Below are 22923 nucleotides of genomic sequence, written 5' to 3' on the forward strand. Positions count from 1 at the left end.
CAAAAGGACAGCAACTTGTCTGTTCCCCTTCCCCCAATTCCCCAGCGCTGTTCCCATCCCCCAATTCCCCAATAAAAAATCTTAAAAAAAAAAAAAAAAAAGTAAAACCAGAATCAATCCAGGTTGTCTGAGGCTGTTTTGTATCAGAGCAAACTAAAAATTTCAAGAACCCATGAAGGCACCACTTACATCGTTGTAAACAGTCACCATAGGCTTACTATGGGCCAAATCTTGTGTGAAGCATTCTATCTGGATTAGCTAATTTAATTTTCACAAAAATCCTAGCTAGGTGTCAGATTACAGATGTGGGAACTGAGACACTAACCCAGGTGACACAGCCTGTTAGTGATGGCAGTGCGACATGCCTTGAGAACCCCAGTCCACCACCCTGAACACAGCCCAGGGCAGTGACTAAAATCACAACCAAGTGGAATCATGAAGAAAAACAGTTTAACTTTGTGTGATACTATCTCAGTGAGAAAGCAGAAAAATGTAAGGACACGTTTTACAGAGAACTATTAAAGTCCAAGTGTTGCTACTGAAGGCTCACCCGTGATGCGACTGAGGCGGGACCGGCCCTCCCTGTGCGGACACCTCTCCACCCCCACACCTGCACTAAGCACACGGCTGCTTCTGGCCCCTTCTCAACACTCCTCCCTGGAAAACCCTTCATCTTCTCTATGATAATATAATTTCTTTCTCACCTCAGAGGTGACTCAAGCCACAGCTCAGGGCTGTAGAGGTTAGAAGTATATTCTGGTTTTCAGGCCCCACACCTCATCCTGGAGACAGTGGGGCTGAAGACGTTTACACCAGACGAAAACATGAAATGACACCATGTCTCCTATTTTCAATAGCAAACCTGGCAGATGCAGCCATGCCCTCCAGGCTGACCCAGCAATGACCTCACCCAGCCGCATTTCCTGAGCCCCAGCAGAGGCTGGCTACCCCAGGACAGGGCAGACGCCAATCGTACACAGCCTTACCTTCCCTTTCAGTGTCTGCAAAGCATCCAGGTAGGCCGCCAGCATGGGCAGACTCAGGGCCTCCACCAGAGTGGTGTGCAGCCACTGGATCAGCTTGGTGTCCCAGCTCACACTCGCCAGGGCCTGCCGCACTCTCCTCGCACACTTGTCCACAGCAACACGGCGCAGCACCGGCTCATTGCAAGCCTGGAGTGATATGATAAAACATGAGAGCCACCTTGTCAGAAGCTGGGGGTGGGGGGGACAAGTCAGTAGGCACGGAAGGACTGGACTAGGGGCGAGCCCACCACAGGCAGCTTTCTGGAGCCTCACCCCTTCGTTGGCCAAGCGGGCAAGCCGGTCAGACTGCAACGCTTTGAGGGTCTTGTTGAATAGCTTGTTCTGGGCTATTGTCCAGCCCGTCCTGCAAGAGAAACTCCAAGGAGTTAAAGTTAAACCCTGGATGCTCCCACACATGCACACTGCACAAAGGTTATGCCACGTCTTTTGCTGCCGCTTCGAAACGGCAACTCGAAGTCACTTAGTCTGAGACCACTGAGCTAAAGCACAGGCCCAGACCCTGGTCCCAGTGCTGCCACAGTGCCACCGCAGCATACACTCGTATTAATACACTCTCTACAAGGCAGAGCCAGTCACAATGAAGTCTTTTGTGCCAGCCAAGCTAATTATTCACCTGGCAGCTAAAATAATCCATTAGGAAATAAAAGCATGGCTCCACTGCAGACATACTCGAATTTCACATAAAACAGCAGACAAGATGAGCAAGCATTTTAGTGTACTAGAACCTCGGGCTAAGATAAGAGGCCTATTTAAATTAGCTTCAGGAGCAAAAGTAGAACAGAAATAAAACAAACCAAGTGGCTATTCTCCCACTCCCTAATATTCCACCCCACGCTAACCTCTCTCCCTTTTCCATGAGTACTTTTTTTCTGTATATCACACAATTAACAAATTTACTTTTGAATGTCTGTTCCATTAAGTTAACACTGTGTTAGCCCAGCAGAGGACACTCCCACACTGCTTGTGGATGGCAGCATGTGTCCTCCTCCAACCCAGTTGGGAACTCCTGTCAGCAGAAACCTGTCCCACTGCTGTCCCCACCCGTCACACTCCACACAGTGAGGTGCAGTTTGTTAAAGTCCTCTCCACCCCACTGCTGTCAATCTTAACTACTCTGCTACCCCAACTCTGGGCAGTAATTTTCCTAAAGACAGTAAGAGAAAGGTAAAGAAGATGCCCAATCAACTATTTGTTTACCAAATCTCCCAGCCAAAAAAATGAATGGGTGATTAGATTACCTTTAAAAACTTTTTTAAGTGGGTACCAGACCTGAACAAAAACATGGAATGAAACCAAGGCAGCATTTCAAACCAGTGGGGATAAAGTTAGTTGGGACTGAGATAGCCAGGAGCCAACTGGAAAAAGAATCTCGGACCCCTAGCTATCACTCTTCACAGCAAAATAAATCTCAAGTGGAACAAAAGGTTAATTATCAAAAAATATCCCCAAAAAATGGCAGGAACTTGAAGTGCTAGATCCCACGCCGGCCTGTGAAAGTGTCTGACACACAGTAGGGACTTGACACAGTGTGGATGAAATGTGTGCATATGACATTCTAAGTCCTTAACAGCAAGCTAAGCACACTCAAACCCTTCTCTCCCACCATATGAAGCCCATGGTGACTGAGCAGCAGGATGCTGAAATGTGACTTCTGGTGAATGAGTTGAGCCCTTCGCCACACCAGATAGCCAAACAATCTCAATGCCTCTTACTTTACAGTCGGCTGCATCCTGTCCATCACACCCCACCAAGGAGGCACCTATTTTCTACAGCTCATCTCTCTAAAAACACTTGAGAGCATGGCCCAGTTCCTATGTGAGGGGGGACAATTACCCTCCGTAAGTCACTCTGTACAACTATCCCACTGTCCTTGGAGTACGTACCCTCTAAAAAGGAGGAAAAGATGTTGGAGCATTATTTTCCTTCTGTAGAATACAATCTCCAGTTACATGTCTCCAGTTTTACAACCAACCACAGCTCCATGGTCCAGGAGACACTAACTTGGAGCCAGGACTCTGACCAGCTCTGCAATGGAGAGCCAGCCTCACTCTCGTCTCCTGTGTAATAGGCATGGACGAAATTATCTCAAAGGTCCCCTCAGTTCAGCTATGCTTACAATGGAAGCAGAAGCTGTGAGGGCTGCTCTAGCCCATGGGCACGGGGTTCTTCTCCTTTCCTTGCTACACTACACCCCTTCTTAACTCCAAACCTCCCACCCTTTTGTCACCCCCTTGTGGGTACCAGAAGCAGGCTTAGGTTTCTTGGAATTGTCCTTTATCTTATTTTCCCCTAGTTCTCTTAGCTTCTTCCTGCTACTTCATCAGGATCCAGTCTGGTTTTGTCGCAGTTTAATATTCAGAGATTTTGGACTTGGAAGGTGGGGAGTGGAATCTTCAACTCAGTGTCAGGATTCAGGACACCCTGGGACCAGGATTGTGGGAAGCAGCTGGTTCACATTATTTTAATACACAACACACTCACGAGTCGCATCTCTCTTATGTAGACTGAGTCTTGAGTGAGCCTGGGGGTCTGGAGGTGGTGACAAGGAGCCAGGTGGTCGCAGGTGGTTTAAAAAGCTCTCGGAGATAAGTGGATGTATTTCATAGTAACACACCTCTGTGTTTACTGGCCGGCTCTATCCTGGTGGGCATTTCGGGTTGGGTCCCTTTTACTGCTCTTGTGAACAGCCGCAGTGACACCCCTCCTGCCCCAACACACGCATGCACAGCGACCTTCAGGAGGTTGTGCAAGTCTCCGTAGGATAAATTTCCTGAGGCGGAAATGGAAGCTCAAAGGCTACTGTGCTAAAATTTTCCAGTTCCCAGTTCTGTGAAAATAACATGGGTCAAGAGTGGGATTACACTGCAGCCTCACCTCAGGAGTAGTGCTCATTGATAATCAAAGCCTATTGATCATGTTGCAAGCTTTAATGCCAGGGACAACAAATGAGGTATAATGTATTTACAAAGCATAATCTATTTATGAGGCATCGACAGCATTTCCCGTTCTTTATTATGTAACAGGATGTTTTCTCCATTTGTTTTTCTTACTCTATATTTATTCTGAAACTCAAAATGATGGGAGCAAGGGAAATGATGTGAACAAAATGAGAGGGGGGTTAGAAAGCTATTTAGAAATGATTCCCATACACCAATGACAGCTGAAATTAAATTGAAAAACCACAATGTTGAAAGTCTAAAATCCCAGAGAAAGTTCTGGAGTTGTTCCTGGATCTGCAACAAAGTGATTCCAAGAATTAAAACGTTCTCTATATTTTGTCAGCTTCGTGGGAGGCTGGGAAAGTAAGTGGGCAAGAAGAAAAATCTGACCCAAGATTAAGATAAAGAGCATGCAAAAGATATAATTGAGAAAAATTTTAAAAACAGGAGACAGAATTTAAATACAAGTCTAAACAGTCAAATAGCTGATGGGAACTGTGGTGAGTCAATGCACACCGCCCCCCACACCTAAACCTACTCAATTTTCATGAGTGCAAAATGCCTATTCTTCATTTCTTAGATGAGAGCAGATAATCTTATGTTCTCCATGTTCTGACTGAACCTAACTGAGGTTTTGACCTCTAGCTCATCTTATCCAAAGCAGCCAGAAAGTCATATTGGTTCTAGAAAAGCCTGATATTTTCAAAGGTAATTATTCTTTCTCTGATAAAGACTAATTTTGCAAGGGAAACTAATTCAATATTAAAATGTCTAAAGGTTTTTTTTAAAACCAGAAGTCTAACAGGGAGAGACAAAGAACATCAGAGTGACAGTATAGGTCACGCTTACTTTTTCAGATTATAAAGATTCTTTGCTTAAACACCGGGAAGAAGAAAGGAAAAAATGAAGAGGAAAGAGAGGGGAGGGACGAAGGGAGGGGGTGGGGGGTGGAAGAAAACAGAGAGGAGGAGTAAACAACTCAAAGATGTTGGACTCAAAATTTCAAACATCCCACCTAAGAGTGATACATAGATATTTACATACAATATTGAGAGACAGAATTAGAGCAAATTCAGAAAAGGAGAATGGGTTTCTTTTGGCTGAATTCAAAGATTAAGACAACCTGCTTTAGGACACTAGACTCTTTTACTGAAATGTTGGAAATGTCCTAAAATCCATTTGAGCAATGCTGAGATGTATCACGTCAGGAGTATTTTGTTGAATGTCTTTCAAAAATTGTGCATCTAATTAAACTTGGCGTTTGAGAAACATTTGGAAAAAAAAGAAAAAGTTGGTCCAACTTCTTCAGGACAATATTAGTACTCCAGCAAAATGTAAATCATTCTCAAAGGTTCTCCAAATCATATGACCTTGGTATGCAGACACAGGAACATGGTCTAGAGCCGAAGTCAGCAAACTTTTCCTATAATGGACGGGATAGTAGATTACCTTCGTCTGTGCGCCATGTGGTCTCTGTCACAGCTACTGAACTCTGTGGTTGAAGTACAAAAACAGCCATGGACAACACCTAAATAAATGAGTGGGCATGACTGTGGGCCGATGAAACTGCCTAATAGACACTGAAATTTGAATTTCATGTGTCTTTCTTTGAGTTTTTCCAACCACTTAAAAATGTGAAACCCATTTTTAGCTCATGGGCTGTACAAAAATGAGCAACGGGCCCGATTTGGTGCACAGGTCACAGCTTGCTAACCCCTGATGTAGACAGTTCAACCGGGCATGAGGGAATAAGGGATATTTAAACTTTCACAAACAATCAGGCATTACCAGCAAAGGTCAGAGTCACTTTGGGGGGGCTGGCGGGCTTAATCTTTATTTTCTATATAGAGAGAGTTATCTGAAGGTAGTTTCTACTGAAATACTGGGTTGTTGGAAAAGTCATGACACATGTTTGCAACAGATGGCACTAGTTCATTTTTGGAAGTACTGAGTCATTCGCATCTATGTTATTGCTATGTCATTTGACAGCTGACAGTTCTAGCTTCATTCTGAAAAAAATTGAGCAATTTGGTTGAGTTTTGGAGATTTTACAAGTTGAATATGGAAGATCAAACTGTTCATTTTTGCCATATTTTACTGTTTTACTTCCGTAAAGGGAAGAACCGCGCGTCAAGCTTGTGAAAAGTTGCATAAAGTTTATGGTGACAATGCTCTACAAGAAGGTCAGTGCCAACGATGGTTCACGAAATTCCGTGCCGGTGATTTTGATCTCAACGACGCTCCTCCGTCAGGGAGGCCCACTGAGGTTGATGACAACAAAATAAAGGCATTGATCGAGCCAAACCCACGTTACACAACACGAGAGATTACAGAAACATTGAACATCCACCATTCAAGCGTTCACGACCACCTGAAGAAGCTAGGATACGTAAGCAAGCTCGGTATTTGGGTTCCGCATGAACTCAAAGAAGTTCATTTGACGGTGCGTATAAACATTTGCAATATGCTCATTAAACATGAGGAAAACGATCCTTTTTTGAAGCAACTGATAACTGGTGATGAGAAGTGGATTGTTTACAACAATGTGGTGTGCAAACGGTCCTGGTCCCGACGTGATGATTCGCCTCAAATGACATCGAAAGCAGACATTCATCAGAGGAAGGTCATGCTCTCAGTTGTGGTGGGATTTTAAAGGTGTCGTGTTTTTCGAGCTCCTACTAAGGAACCAAACAATCAATTCGAATGTGTACTGTTGGCAATTGGATAGTTTGAACGAATCCATCATCCAGAAACATCCAGAGCTTGTTAATTGTAAAGGAGTTGTGTTCCATCGCAACAACGCAAAACCACACACAAGTCTGATCACCCATGAAAAATTATTGGAGCTTGGATGGGATGTGCTGCCACACTCACCATACTCGCCTGACCTTGCACCGTCAGACTTCCACTTGTTTCGCTCTCTTCAAAACTCCTTGCGTGGTATAACGTTCAATTCAGATGAGGCTGTAAACCAGCATCTTGTTCAGTTTTTTGCAAATAAAGACAGGTCCTTCTATGAACGAGGAATTATGAAGCTCACTGAAAGATGGCAAAAAGTTATCGAACAAAACGGGCAATATATCATTGATTGATCTTTGTTCTTTATATAAATAAATGACCTTTGAAAAACATAGACAAAATACGTCATGACTTTTCCGACAACCCAATAATTAAGAGGCAGACATAGGGCACTAACAAAGAAAATTAAGTTTCTGATTCCATTGATAGATCAGTTCTCTGAGAAAAAACAAATCTCGAGTCCCATAGCTCATGAGTCCTTGATGTGGGAAACTGTAATTGCTCATGATCTGAAGAAAAGACGCCATAATTTAACAATCAAGTCCAGGGAAAGAACGGCAACAAGGTGGTTATAATCAGAATAGAGGGAACTGACTGCAAGCCCCAAACAGGCTATGGATCCAGAGTTCTAGGACAAGGTCATAAAATGGTGACCTCTGAAAGTGAAGCCAGTAAGTTATCACCAATGAAACCAGCTGTATGCAAAAGTGACCTACCTGAAGAGATGATTAGTAAGCCTGTTGCTAATGAGACAAGGATGCCTCCAAAACCTCATCAAATACTAAAAAACAAATAATCTGAGACAAAGTAAGCACTAATTTATCACTTCAATCTGTGGCAATGTCATAACAGAAGGATGGAGGTCCCCATGGAGAAAGACAGGCCAAAGGTAAGAATGTGGCGTGCTTCTCTACAGGACTGGGCAGGTGAAGGTGTGTCCTGGCCCACTCTGCAGGCCCCTCTTGCTCTGAGGAAAGATGGGTGTATCCGGCTACCCTGTAGAAGGAGGGGGCCATCCACTTCTGGACTAGGATGGCTTCCCAGCCTCCCCCACTGAGTCAGTGCCCTGGCCAGGCCACCCAGTGTTCCTTCTGCCTTGCAGCAATCTCTCTCCTTGTAAATTAAGAAGCTGGTATTCATATGTATGAGTCTCTGATGATTTTGGTAAGTACAGAATCCCCGAACCGTGGGTCACCTGATAAAAACCTTAATGCAGTTCTCCCGGGCAGTTTCTGAGACTGTACACTGAGAACACCACAAAGGGATACCTAACCGTGGGGGCCCCTGTTTAGCCACCACTAACTGGTCTCTTTTTACTGCCCTTGAGGAGCGGATAGTTGAGAACACTGGGCTCTGGAAGCAGACACATTCCTGCTCCATCACTTCCTACCTGAGGTTTCTTAACCTTCCCAAGCTCAGTTTCTTCATCTTGTAAAAGAGATGAAGAAGGGGTCTAGCTCGAAGTTCCTGTGAGGGTTTAGAGATCATGCACATGAAGCACTTGGCACAATGCCTGGCACCTGAAGCACTCGACAAATGGTAGCTTTTTGTTCCTGCCATTGCCACTGTTTTCTTACCGTTCTGCTGACACCAAGTCTGGCAATATTCTGGTAGCTGAAGTTTCCCTCCTTATCGGAAGCTCTGGACAGCATGTCCCTGTCTTAGAGCACAACATTAATTCCAATTCAAGATCCCAAACAACTTCTTTACAAGCTCTTCAACCAAGGTGCAGGGCTGTTCCTCCTCCAACAGCTGTGGCCTTGATGGCATGAGCACACCTGCTCCATCTCATTCCCGGCTTCCCCCCCCCCCATTCATGAATCATGACAACTGCCTACAACTTCCCTACCAAATGTCTTCTTTCTCTGCCATTATTATAAAACAAGAGCGCTCCAACATTACAGCAAGTGTGCCATCTACCAACTCCTGTATAAGGAGTTTAACATCCCTTACACAGAGCAGATAAATACAGAGAGCCATAAGGGAAATGCAAATTAGAACCACAATGGTAGGTCACGTCACACCCACTAGAATGGTCATAATGAAGAAAAAGACAGATAATAATAAGTGTTGGCAAAGATGGGGAAAACTGGAACTCTCTTACAGTGCTGGTGGGAACGTAAAATGGTGTGGTCCCTTTGGAAATCAGTCTGGAATTCCCTCAGAAATGAAACATGGAGTTACTGTCTGACCCAGCAATCCCAGCCCTAGGTATATATGCGACAGAACTGAAAATTTGAGTCCACACAAAAACAAGCACATGAATGTTCACAGCAGCATATTCACAATAGCCAGAAAGTGCTAGCAACCCAAACATCCACCAAGAGATGATTGGATAAATAAATGTGGTCCATCCACACAACAGAATAGCACCCACAATAAAAAGGAACGATGTGCTGACTCACACTGCTACATGCATGAACCCTGAAAACATTCCGCTAAGTGAGAAAAGACAGACACAGGACACATGCTGCAAGATGGTATTCATGTGAAATGTTCAAAACAGGCAAATCAAGAGGCAGAAAGTAGAGTGGTGGCTGCCAGTGGTTGGAGGGGTTGGGAGGGACTTGGAAGTGACTATTAATGGATACAGAGTTTCTCTTTGTGGTGATGAATATACTACAACGTACACATTAAAGAGGTGAATGGGATGGTAAGTCAATTCTGACTTCACAAAGTTGTCATGCAGTTAAGGAAAAGATAAACAGATGTTGGCCAAATGAACAATGACAAGACTTGGAAAGGAGTGTGGAGCCCCGGGTTAGCAGGAAGCACAGAACAACCCTGTCAGCAGACTCACAAAAAAAGGGGCTGAAGTGTTCCCTCGAAAGCAGACTGCAAATCTGTTTTTAAAAGCCACTCAAATAAAACATGTTAGCTTTGCAGGTGACTTCAAAACATTTTCATTACTCTAGTTGTAGACCAGATAAAGCAGTTATCTTACAATTGTACATTTATTTAATGGCTTTGAAGGTTTTCTGGTAATCTGGGTAACTCCCATATCATATCTTGTAGTATATAATCTACAGAGTTAGTCATGCCGATCCAATTTAATTCACTTATTCATCTAGTAAATGTTTACTATGCCTACTATGTGCCAGATAGGGTCCTAGGTGTCAGGGATGCACAGATGGCTGGGATGCAAGCCCTCCTCTCCAGCAGCTCACTGAGCTGACAGTTACCGTGCAGGGTTAGAACACTCAGACTGTGTGGCTGCAAATGAAATAATGAACTAAGCGCCCAATCAGTGTGTCTCAGTGCCGACGATGACACAGCATGTCTACTGAGGAACAGCTTACCTGTTGACATGCTCCTCCCAGTCCTCTGGTGGGGGAGGGGCGTCAGCATCCGTCCTGGCGAAGATGACATGCCGTTCACACTCGTTCATCACGCTGCGTGCCTTCTGATTGTCGTAGAGTGGCACAGGGGTTGAAGTGACTGTCTCCACGTCTATTGGGACATCTGATTCACTGTAAACAAGCCAGAAAATAGGACCAGGCCACACGGACTTTAAACAACACAGGTGTTTAATGACCATCTGGTTGCCAAAAACATCTCTTTGATATAATCAGCTTTAAAGCATGATAAGCACATTATATCCACAAGAAAATTATGATCCAAAGTCATGTTTCCCACACTTGTCGAGACACACTTTTATGTGCAGGGGGAACACAAAGTTGTTTTAAAATGAGTTAATGCAAAAAATGACAAACAGCTATTATTTTAAAAAGATAAATACATTCCATAAGCAAATAGTTAATTGCCTAGATGTACTTTCCAATACAATAGCTATAAGCCACACACAACTATTTAAATAAATAAAAATTAAATAGAATTAAAAATTCAGTTCCTTAGTCACGCTAGCCGCATTTCAAGCGCTCAACAGACATATGTGGCTAGAGGTTACAGACACACAGTATTTCTATCATTGCAGAGTTCTGTTGGACAGTGCTGGTCTAGAGCTTTAAATTATTCATACAAACTTCTCCTTCCACTAGCAAGTCAACAGGTAGTTAATTACATGCTGTAAAAGCCTATGATTGTCTAAGAGCACTTGGAATGGAGACACCTTAGCTATTTAACTCACTGTGAAAGGAGCCTACAACAGAACAAAGAGAAATGGACAGCTGAAGGAGCTTTCATATTTTAAAATGTTGTCCATGAAATCCTAGTGCCATAAGGGTCTTTCACTGCACCAACTTTGTCACCCAAAATATTTGCCAATCAAACTGGTCTACCAAAACCTTTAACTTTTGGACCTTGGTGACCTTATTGCATCCATTCTCAAGGGCTGGAATAATCACATCATTATGAAATGAAATGAAATCATGAGCAGCTAGATTGGGTGTTGGGTGAAAAACCTGATTATCTTCTCTAGACCAGACAGTGGGTGAAGCCCGTGGACCTACGTGCCTAAAAGAGAACTCTCGATTTCACCATTCCAACCTGTCCTCCCTGAGTCTTCCCCAAGTCATGACACCATCTAGCTGCTCAAGCCAGAAATCTAAGAGTCGTCCTAATTTCACCTTGTCCATTAACCCTGGCCCCTCTTTCCAATTCACCACAGTAGGTCCTGTTGACGCTACCTATGAAATGTATCTCAAGGCCACCCATTTTTCTCCATCTGTGCTATTGCCTCCCCTATCTAAGCTCTCATGATTTCTGGCCCTTACTCCTGCAATAGCCTCCTAGCAGGTCTTCTCTATTTCACTCCTGCACTATAATCTATTAAACAAAAGTTAAAAGTGATCTTTAAAATAAATACAAATCCACTCTCCCTCTTAAAATCCTTCAATGACTTCTTACCACTCTTCGAATCAAATTCCTACATGAGGTAGCCTTGCCAATTTCCCCCCCAGCTCCCACTTACACCCCAGCTGCAACCATATTCCAGACACAACAGCCTAAAAAGAGTTCCTAGAACATGCCAAACTCCCACTTTCAAGGCCTATATATGGAGATGGTTTATAAATAATTTTCTAAGTACTGAAATAACCAAGTCCACAAAAATCTCACTTTAAACACAGGAGTCTCATGTTAACAAGAAGCTATTACATAACTAAGAGAAAAAGATTTCTGATTCTATTGAAAGGAGCTCACCAGTTATGCCCTAGGCCAGAGGCATCAGGATTATGCTGATTATTCCCTAAAGTCACAGATCCCGTGCCCTGTACAACCAAAGAGCCAACTAAATGCTACCCTCATTGGGAAATGAAATAAAAAACCACTGTTCTGCACCTGTTTCAAACATACACCTCATAGCATCCCAAGCTCATTACGGCTCAGTAGGGGACCTAAAGAAGCGAAATACAAGCTCGCTATTCCCCAACAAACCTAAAACCTGTGCTAGAGGAAACATTAAACATTAGGTCAGATTACAACAAACAAAAAAACCTCTTCCCCAAAACAGTTAATAAAATAAGGGTGTGATTTGATCATCGAAATAGACTATATCGACAAATTTTGAAATATAAGTAATCAGAACACCCTGAAGCTCAAAAGAATTGCTAAACAAGTTTATTTAGGCCAAATGTAATTATATCACTTTTTACATACTAAATTAAAAAAAAATTCCTTACCCTATAATGTAGGCCGGCTGAAAATACAATCAGACCTAAGAAGGTAAGGTCACCCACGGGTGACAGTTCTGTAACAAGCTAAGGCAGAAAGCAAAGTCTTGGGAATATGCTCCTAAACTGTGCCGGGTGAAGCCAGGAAAAGAAACCACATTACCAGAAAAAGGTTACTGTTGCCAGTGTTGGAGCAAGCCAGAACACTGGACTAAGGAAATGAGTCTAATCCTGGGTGGCAGTTTTTAAGAGTCAACTCTTCAGTCTTTTTCTTCACCAGTTAAATAATCCTCTTCAATTTCCTTTTTCCACACAAGTCCTATTACCTAAGTGGAACAGGTTGTTTGCTTTCCTTTGAACATCTTGCTTTCCTAAATCGTTAGATGTCTTGAATGTTGATGTCCACATATAGGCTTGGTATCCTCCCGCTGCTTACCAGAGACGCCTGAATTAAACATCCAAGCCCCTCACACAGTCTCCCACAGTAAAATCCTCTCGAATCCCCACCATCTGATCACTGCCCAGTTAGGGCAATGGCAGCCCTTAGGAGAGGAGCCCAAACTCACATGGTACTTTCGTGCTGCCTCCGGGGAGTAACAAAGAGCGTGCGGGTGGGCCGGGCACTACTGGCATCTGGGTGGGCACTCCATGGCTTGGCATAGCTATGATCCAGAAAAACCAGGTCCAGCTCCCGCTCGTGCACTGAAAGCTGGAAGAGCAGTGAGGTGCCCATGCGCCGTGCTGAAGTCTGGAAGTCCCTCTCCGCACCCCGGTGGGCCATGTCAGTAGAAAGGTAGCAAGTCAGAGACCCGGTGTCTGTATGCTAGTTGCCTGAAGTGGAAAGTTTCAGTCAATTCAAATAGTCTCAATTTCTTCCAACCCGCAGCATCACTTATGCTTCTTACTTTTGTGACCCCTCTATCATTCATAATTGAGTATTCATTACACCGTTGACCCTCATCCACCATAGGGAGGGCTCCTGAGATCCCACACCACCCCCCAAAAGGCTATGGCACCATGCATTCCTCCATACTCAATCTCTAAAAAATTCGTTCCCTGGAAAGCTGAGTGACTCCCCTGGTCCCAAAGCCTCCCATGGGCAGATAGATACTAAACTAGCTCGGCCAGAGCCTCCATTTCCTATGTGGCAAACAACAGAAACTACAAGTATTAATTCTTCCCAAGCTAAGGGTCGCTATTGCTTCTCACCATTCCCTAAAGCTTCACAGGCATCACAGTTCCAGAGGGGCAACGTGGGCCTCAAGGAAGCCCCTTAAGTCTCATGTTTCTGTTAAAAGTTTTGCAACGACTTCATAATACTCTGTGGAGTTTTAAAATATACACAGTAGGGCTCTTCCCGGAAGCCGGTAACAAAACGCCATCCCAGGAGGGCCTCTCCCTCACCCGGGGTGGGCGGTCCCTGCAAACCGCCTGGGACTCCGGCCTCTCCTGGGGGTCTCGCCACTGAACCTCCAAACGGCCCCATCCAATATGTGGGGTTTATCGTTCGCATTTCACAGACGAAGGCACCGGCTCAAGGGGATTAAGTGATTTGGCCAAGGTCACTCTGAGTTCGTGACGAAGCGCGGCCTCGCACCCGCTGGGCCTGGCCCGGTTCGGCGCCCGCGGCCCCCGGCCCAACACGCCAGGCCGCCCCGTCCCAGGTTCCAGCCCCCGATCCTCGCATGCCCGAGAACCCCGAGGCCCTCGACGAGTTCCCCGCCCGCTCCACCCGAGGCCGCGACCCCCACTGGGCCCACCACCCTCCAGGCCGACCCTCCCTCACCCGCAATCCGCGGGCCGCGCGTTCGGCCCGGGCCAACTTACAGCGCGCGTGCGCGTTACCGCCCCCACGCCTAGCGACGAAGTGCTCAGCAAAACGCGGAAGCGGATCACAGCCTGGGGAGGGAGGGGCGGGGAGCGGGAAAACCCGGAATAGATACCGCTGCATTACTAAGGCGGGAAGGGGAGAGTCGGGAAGGCCGGGGTCTGGGAAGCAAAAACTCAGAGCCGAGTCCAGGGTCCCACCTCCTGCATTTTCAGCGGGAAAATGAGAGCCATGGAGTAAAGTGGCTTCTGCAGCCTGGGTCTGATGCCCACACCTTCGCCCTCCACCTCCACCAGAACAGGCCCCCCAAATAGGCTCCTGAAGAATGTACTCTTAAGAAACAACCACAATATAAATAAAATTAAAAATAAAAAGTTTCGTGAGCCTAAACTGCTCTAGAAAAATAAAGTCTGTTAAATGAAACGTCCAGAGCTTTCCTGAGTGCTGCTGAAATGGGATAATGCATGGTACCTGACAAGAATACAAATAGATTTCAAGATGGAATCCCAGAGTGTTCTAGAAGAAGGAAGATCTCCAATGAAGGATTGGGGTGGTGTCATGAAGGGGAAGTCACCTGAGGCTGGGTTCTGAAGGACAGCCATTGCAGGGGGACTGGAAGTGTTGGTGAGGGCCCCTGCAGAGACAGCAATAGGCCAAATACAGCCCCCAAACCATTTTCTCTTTCCGACACATTACTTTCTTAAAATTTTATTCAATTGCAAACTTTGTACTTGAGAGATTTCATGTAAACATCCAGATTTGAAAAATTGGTGGCTATGGCAGCACTGGACCCCCTTCCAGTGTGGTAGTCAAGGGGTCTGCATCAGCTTCACTCAGCGCTGGGCCTTGGGGCATTTGATTCATCACTCGCCCCTTCTCTCTCTCTCTCTCTCTCTCTCTCTCTCTCTCTCTCTCTCTCAACCCCCAGGCTAGATTTAAATGCAGAGATCCCTGGGATAGAAAACACAATCAGGGGTTAAATCCAGTCATTTTAGGGTGATTAGCAGATTGGTTCATTTTGGTTGCCCTACCATGGCAGGAGTGAGACTGCTGACTTGTAATGGTGATGGAAATAGTGTGAAGATACTAGTCCAAAGGAAGAGACAAAGTGCTCCAGACAGCCTGTGCAATGCCACAGGGAGTCCTGAGTGCCTAGAGGACAGGTGGAGGCTGGGGGCAGGCAGCGGAGAGAAAGGAGGCAAATTGTCACTTCACAATTCTGGACTGTTTCCAACATGACAGAGAGCCTCTCTATAGCTGGGCTGTCAACATCATAGCGCTTGTCCTGTAGGGTTTTTTTTTCTTCTTTTCTTGTGCCCATAGCAGACATGATTAATAACAGTTCAATCTCTCAGAACCCAGATGCAGCTTCAAAATCATTTTCTCCATCCAGGACTCCAAGTGGTCACTATCAATGGATTAGAGATGGCCATCTCTTCCTATAATGCTTCCCCTTCCTCCGATATCCTGTAGAATACACTTAGCCTTCACTCACAAATATTTCTTAAATTCCTACTCTGTGATGAGTAATGTGTTAGATGCTGAGGATATAGCATTGACAAGGCATACTTTTTTTTTTAAGATTTTATTAGGGTATTGGGGGAGGGAACAGCACTGAGTAATCAGGGAAGGGGAACAGACAAGTTGCTGTCCTTTTGTTCTTCAGTCTAGTGGTGGAGGATGTCGCTTCACTGGCCCATGTTGGTATTGTGATCATTGCGCTCTTTCCGGCTGAGGCAGATTGGTCAACGGCCATTGGATGGCCGCTCACGGTAGCTTACGGCAGCCCACTGCAGCCCCACTGGAGCCTATGCCATCGCTGGTGACTCACGGCAGCCCATCTCCAGGTTGAGCTGTTTTTCACCATCTTAGCTGTAGAGGGTGCAGTGTCACTGGCCCATGTGGGAACCGAGCCGGCGGTCCTGCTGTTCAGAGCTTGCGCTCTCAAGCCAACTCTTAAACAATGAGCTTCTCGGCCAGCCCCAAACTTCTTTTTAATCTATGTAAATAATTGTTTAATTTATAATTGTGATAGCAAGGGCTAGTATTTACAAAATGTCAAAGAAGTTCTAAGTGACATAAATGTTTTACTTCATTTAACCTTCTCAATGAGTTTATATGCTAGGCTATATTGTAGTAATGTCCAGAGAAGTAAAGTACCTTGCCCAAGAGCAACAGTCAGTATCAAAGGCAGAACTGGAACCCAGGCAGTGGGGCTCTAGAACCTAGGTATTAACCCCTTGCAACTCTGCTCCCCATCATGCCTACCACGATAAAGGGAAGCACAAGGTAATGAACCTTGGTTTGGGTGGTGGGGAAGGTGTCCCTGTGAAAGTGACATTGAACCAAGAGAGGGATGAGGTAACATGGTTAGAAGCTGGGAGAGAAGCTCTCTGGGAGAAAGAACATCAAAGAGAAAGGCTCTGAGGCAGAAAGGAGCTTGATAGCATTAAAACAAAACAAAACAAAACAAAAAACGAGGACAGTGTAGCCAGGAAGCAGTGGTCAGCGAGTGGAGAGACAGACATAGGCCAGAGTTTGCAGGGCTCTAGAGGCCCCAGTAAGAATTTTAGTACTGACCGTGGACTGCTTTGTGTTAATTTTCCTCTGTGTTTTGTAAAGAGAGCATAAATCCTCAAAGTCAGGAATATTGACCTTTTTTGTATCCTTCAGAGAACATAGCTCAGGACTTAAGGGATGGTTCCTGTGTTGACTGATGATTGATCAATTGGTTGACAGAGTTAAAGATGAAAAATAAATCTTTACCACCTTACAACCTCTAGGATGGCTAAAAAATCAACAGCAACAACAAAAAACATGATAAAAAGTGTTGGAAATAAAAATCCTCATCTGTTGCTGGCTGGATTATATAATAAAATGGTGCAGCCACTGTGGAAAACAGTCTGGTAGTTCCTCAAAAAGTTAAGAATTACCATGTGACCCAGCTATTCCACGCATATATATATATATATATATATATATGAATTGAAAAGGTATGTCCACATAAAAACAAGTATACAAATGTTCAAAGCAGCATCATTCATAATACCAAATAGTGTTAACAACCTAAATTTCCATCAACTGATGAATGGATAAACCAAATATGGTATATTGATACAATGGATTTATTAAGCCATAAAAAGGAATGAAATGCTGATACATGTTACAATATGGATGAACCTTGAAAACATGCTCGGTGAAAGAAGCCATCATGGGAGCATTTGAGATCTTGCTCCCCAGCATATGTTATCAGTTTGGTTCAAATAAACTCTTATAAAAATTCAAGAAGAAGAAGGAGGAGGAGGAGAAGGCAGTCACTGAAAGGCCACCTATAGTGTGATTCCATTTATATGAAATGTCCAGAATCAGCAAATCTATACAGGCAAAAACTGGATTCATGGTTTTCAGGGACTATGAGAAGGGGGAAATGAGAAGTGAATACTAACAGGTAGGGAGTTTCTTTACACGGTGATTAAATGTTCTGGAATTAGTTAGTGGTGATAATTGCATAACCTGGTGAATATATTAAAAACCTGAATTACACAGTTTAAAATGTGAACTTATGACATGTAAATTATATCTCAGTAAAGCTGTTATTAAAAAAAAAAGCCTTATTGTTTTGAGCCACTGAGATTTTGGGTTTGTTTGTTACCTCAGCATAACAGAGCCCATCCTGACTGACACAGCCAGCCAGGTTATCAGTCAAGTGCAAGGGCAGAATAAAGATATGTACAGACCTGCAAACACTCAAATGGTTTCATCAACTAATATACATTGTTTTAAACATGCATTAATTTTCACACTAATCATTGGATAAGATGTAACTTATACAATGCTCTACCCTAAAGTAGAAAAAGCCTTCATGTGGATGACAAGAGTCAATAACTCAGCTCTGTCCTCACACCCAGAGTCTTTGAGAGCAGTTAAGATGCCACAGCAAAATTCCAATGGCACTGAGATTTTTCCTTTAACTTTACAAACCTAGCCAGCATAAAAGCTCATTAATTAAAAAGCTAATTTCCAGGAAATCCAGTCAGGATGGCAAAGTAGATAAACACTGTGCTTACCTCCTCTCACAACCATATCAAAATTACAACTAACTAAACTACAGAACAACATTATTGAGCATCGCCTGAAGTCTAGCTGAACCGAAGCCCTACAACTGAAGACACACAGAAGAAGCCAGCCTCGAGACTGGTAGGAGAAGCAGAGATGCGGAATGGGCTGGTCCCACACCCACGTGTGACCATTAAAGATCAGGAGGGACATCTCGGCTGTGGAGGGCCACTCCAGAGGAGTGAGGGGTCCCAGCACCACACCAAACTTCCCAGCCCAGGGTTCCAGTGACAGGGAGAGAAGGCCCTACAACCTCTGGCTGGGAAATCCAGCGGGAGTGGTGGCTGAGTGGGATGGAGGGCAGCTGGAGTCCCAGGCATTTCTCTTAAAGGGCCCGTGCATGGACTGACTCGCTGTTGGGCTCACTCACTCTGAGCTCCAGCACTGGGGCAGCAGATCGAAAGGTGTCAGGGACATACGGGAGGAACTGAGTTGTCTGGCTTCAGGGCAAGGGCTGCAGGGGCAGCTTTCTCCCAGACAGAGGAGCTGGCGGAAGCCATTGTTTTTTTGTTGAGTCCCCTCCCTCCCTGCAAGCAGATGCAGGTAGCTGTCATATATCAGTCTCCATCAACCTGGCTAACACTGTTCATTGGCCCTGATTCCCTGAGGCCCCACCCCACCACCCAACTTCCAAGCCCATCCAAGCCACTTTCAGTGGCTTTTCCACATAAACAGCTTGTCTTGGCTCATGCTGCAGACTTTCCTAAAATCCCTCAAAGGTTCACAAAACCCAAAGAAGCAGCACCTGGCTTTGGCGTGTCCCGTACCTCTGGCTGAGTTTGGCACTGGTGACAGTTGGCATTGGTTCATAGCTTGGCCTCTTGAGGCACCTCCAAGCCCAGAGTGAGTGGTGGCCATCTGAGGATTGCTTTGTGGCTTATGCCAGGTGGCCCCAGGCAGGACACAATCTGCAGCAGAACTTGGCCTGTGATGGGTCCCCTCCCAGGAGGCCTTCAGGCTGGCATGCCCAGTGGCCAGCTTCAGATCCAGCCCAAGCATCACCCAAAGGGCACACACAAAGAGCGCACTGAGCGGGCACCAGAGTCCTGCTAAAGTGAATCCTGCATTGTAGGGTCAGCCCCTGCACCACAACTCCTCCACTGTAGTCACAGCCAGTCCTCACAACCAATCAGCTAGAGGCTCAAACCCTCCCACTAACATGCAAACAGCAACCAAGGCTCAACTAAAACAAGAGGGCACACAAGGGACACACATAGAGCACCAGGTTCAGGTGACCAGGAAGACTGCACTGCTGGGCCCTGCAGCACACCTACTACATAAGCCACTCTACTAAGGCCGGAAGAAAGCTGCCCTACCTAATAAAAATAGGGATGCAGCCCAAGTGGGGAGAAAAAGAAACATGTCCCAAATGGGAGAATAGAACAGACCTCCAGGAAAAGAACTAAACAAAATGAAAGCAAGTGATCAACCAGACACAGAGTTCAAAATACTGCTTATGAGGATGCTCAGTGATCTCAGGGAGAACTTCAACAAAGAGATTGGAAACAAACATGGAGATAGAAAACATAAAAAGAAAACAAAAAACAACCAGTTGGAAATAAAGAATACAATAACTGAAAGGAAGAATACATTAGAAGGAATCAACAGTAGATTAGATGAAGCAGATGGTCTTGAATCAGCGGTTTAGAAGATAAGGTAGCAGAAAACATCCAATCAGAAAAACCAAAAGCAAAAGAATCCAAAAAATGAGGAGAGTTTATGGGGCCTCTGGGATAACATCAAATGTACCAACATTCACATCACAGGGGTACCAGAAGGAGAAGAAAGAGAGCAAAGAATTCAAAGCCTATTTGAAGAAATGATGACAGCAAACTTCCCTAACCTGGCAAAGGAAATAGACATACAAGCTCAGGAAGCTCAGAGAGTCCTAAACAAGATGAGGCCCACACCAAGACACATCATAATTAAAATGGCAAATGTTAAGGTCAAAGAGAGAATCCTAAAAGCAGCAAGAGAAAAGCTTCAAGGGAGCTCCCATAGGACTGTTAGCTGATTTCTCAACAGAAACTTTGCAGGCGGAAAGGGAGTGGCACCAAATATTCAAAGTGATGAAAAGCAAGGACCTACAATCAAGATTACTTTACCCAGCAAAGCTATCATTTAGAATCAAAGGACAAATAAAGAGCTTTCCAGACAAGAAAAAGCTAAAGGAGTTCATCACCACCAAACCAGTATTAAAAGGAATCTTAGAGGGACTTATTTAAGAACAACAACAACAACAAAAAGGTCAAAAATATGAATAATAAAATGGCAATAACTACATATCTATTAATAATTACTTTCAACGTAAATGAATTAAATGCTCCAATCAAAAGATAGGGTGGCTGAATAGACAAGAAAACAAGACCCATATATATGCTGCCTACAAGAGACTCACTTTAGATCAAAAGACACACACAGACTGAAAGTAAAAGAATGGAAAAAGATATTTTGTGAAAATAGAAATAATAAAAAAAAAGCTGGGGTAGCAATACTTATACTAGACAAAATAGACTTTAAAACAGAGGCTATGACAAGAGACAAAGAAGGACCCAGTAATCCCACTTCCGGGTATTTATCCAAAGAAATCCAAAATGCTACCTAGGGGATGTGTACATCCATATGTTCATTGCAGCATTTTTTACAAGGTCAAGAGGTAGAGGCAACCTGAGTGTCCATCCGTCAATAGAAGAATGGATGAAGAGGAGGTGATACATATATATCAGGGGTGCCAAAAATATGTATACAATGGACGCTTTGGAAAATGTTGCTCAAGCAGTAGCTCACCATAATCAGAAGTGTCTGGACACTGATGGTAACCACTTTGAGCATCTATTGTAATTGCAGAAGTCAAATGTGACTTGTATTCATCTTTTGTATTCATTGTTATATATTGAGTATTACAATTTTAATAGGTTTTTCCTTTCTTAAAATGTGTATACAACTACAATATTGCCACAGGGATATGAAAGACAGTTCGGGGAATATAATTAATAATGTTGTAAATATTTTGTAGGGTGTCAGATGGTCACATGTCTTGTTAGGGAGACCACTTCATGGACGGTGTAGAGCAGCGGTTCTCAACCTGTGGGTCGCAACCCCTTTGGGGGTGAACAACCCTTTCACAGGAGTCGCTGGGTACTCATATGTGGGCGTATCTGCATGTGGGCCTGGAGACGGATAGAGGAGCGGTGTCTCGGTTCCTAAGACCATCAAAAATATGTGTTTTCCGATGGTCTTAGGCAACCCCTGTGAAAGGTTGAGAACCGCTGGTATAGAGGTTTGATCACTGCACTGTACACCTGAAGCTAATGTTGTATAATATTGTATGTCAACTATAATTGAATATATATTAGTCATGGGATGTGGAGTATAGTGTGGGAGTGGAGTCAATGGAATTGTAATAGATATGTATGATATACGGGGTGTGGGGGAGAGTGGGGCGGCAGATTGGGGGAGTTGTCACTTAGAAGGGTAAAAAGTATAAGTATTGCAGTGTGTTGTACACCTGAAACTAATTTTAAAAAAATAATAACAGCATCCATTCGTAAAAAAAAAAAAAGAAAAGAAAATTGTGATACTTCGTTCATAAAAAAAAAAGTGTATACATTTTTTTGGTACCCTCTGTATAATGGAGTATTGCTCAGCCAGGGAAGGGAATAGGTTCTTGATATCTGCAGCAGCCTGGATGGACCTGGAGGGTACTGTGCTGAGTTAAGTATGTCAGACAGAGAAAAACAAATGTAATGTGATTTCACTTATACGTGGAATCTAAAGAACAAAACAAATAAACAAACAAAACAGTAACAAGCACCTAGATACAGAGAAAAACTGATGGTTGTCAGACAGGAGAGGGGCTGGAGGTGGTTGGGAACAGGGGAAGGGATTAAGAAGTACAAATTGGTTGTAACAAAGTAGTTATGGGGATACAGGGTATAGTATAAGGAATATAGTCAATAATATCATAATAAGTATGTATGATATCAGATGGGTACTAGATTTATTGGGGTGATAGATGGGAGGGGTTTTGGGGGGCAAGGTGAAAAAGGTGAAGCCATTAAGAAGTACAAATTTGGGGTGACCAGTTAGCTCAGTTGGTCAGAGCATCGTGCTGATAACACCAAGGTTGCTGGTTCGATCCCCACATGGGCCACTGTGAGCTGCGCCCTCCTTAAAAGAGTCAACTATGCCATTGTATCATGAAAGCAATGTGTAACCAATGACCATGGCTGTTTCCCAATAAGTTAAAAAAAAAAGTACAAATTTGTAGCCACAGAATAGTCATGTGGATGTAAAGTAAAGCATAGGGAATACAGTCAATAATATGGTAATAACAATGTATAACGCCAGATAGATTCTAGACTAGTCGGGGAGATCACTTCTTAAATTATATAAATGTCTAACCACTATGCTGTGCATCTGAAACTAATATAATATTCAATGTCAACTGTAATTGAAAAAATTAAAAAGGGGGGGCCGGCCGAGTGGCACGATGGTTAAGAACTGGCTTGGGATGCCAGAGGGCCCGGGTTCGGATCCCACATATGAGGGCCAGTGACACTGCCCTCTACAGCTAAGATGCTGAACAACAGCTCAACCTGGAGCTGGGCTGCCGTGAGTTGCCG

General features: G+C 44.2%; 1 protein-coding gene across 9 annotated transcripts in view; it reads right to left on the minus strand.

The window, feature by feature from the left end:
- The window catches only part of KANSL3 (KAT8 regulatory NSL complex subunit 3), a 38837-nt gene extending 24603 nt beyond the window's left edge, over window positions 1–14234 (minus strand). For 6 of the 9 annotated variants that reach the window (XM_019660059.1, XM_019660061.1, XM_019660058.1 and 3 more), the window contains exons 1-5: window positions 14141–14202; window positions 12921–13185; window positions 10084–10254; window positions 1299–1389; window positions 987–1172 (exon numbers count right to left, since the gene is read on the minus strand). In XM_019660059.1, coding sequence (XP_019515604.1) covers window positions 987–1172; window positions 1299–1389; window positions 10084–10254; window positions 12921–13135 — 663 coding nt within the window. In that variant the 5' untranslated portion in view covers window positions 13136–13185; window positions 14141–14202. Of the gene's footprint in view, window positions 1–986; window positions 1173–1298; window positions 1390–10083; window positions 10255–12363; window positions 13186–13758; window positions 14043–14140 lie in introns of those variants that run through there. The other 3 variants (XM_019660056.1, XM_019660054.1, XM_019660062.1) reach the window with 3 other exon arrangements.
- Window positions 14235–22923: the final 8689 nt, after the last annotated feature.

This window comes from Hipposideros armiger, unplaced genomic scaffold (assembly GCF_001890085.2).
Source record: "Hipposideros armiger isolate ML-2016 unplaced genomic scaffold, ASM189008v1 scaffold_310, whole genome shotgun sequence".
Taxonomy (NCBI): domain Eukaryota; kingdom Metazoa; phylum Chordata; class Mammalia; order Chiroptera; family Hipposideridae; genus Hipposideros; species Hipposideros armiger.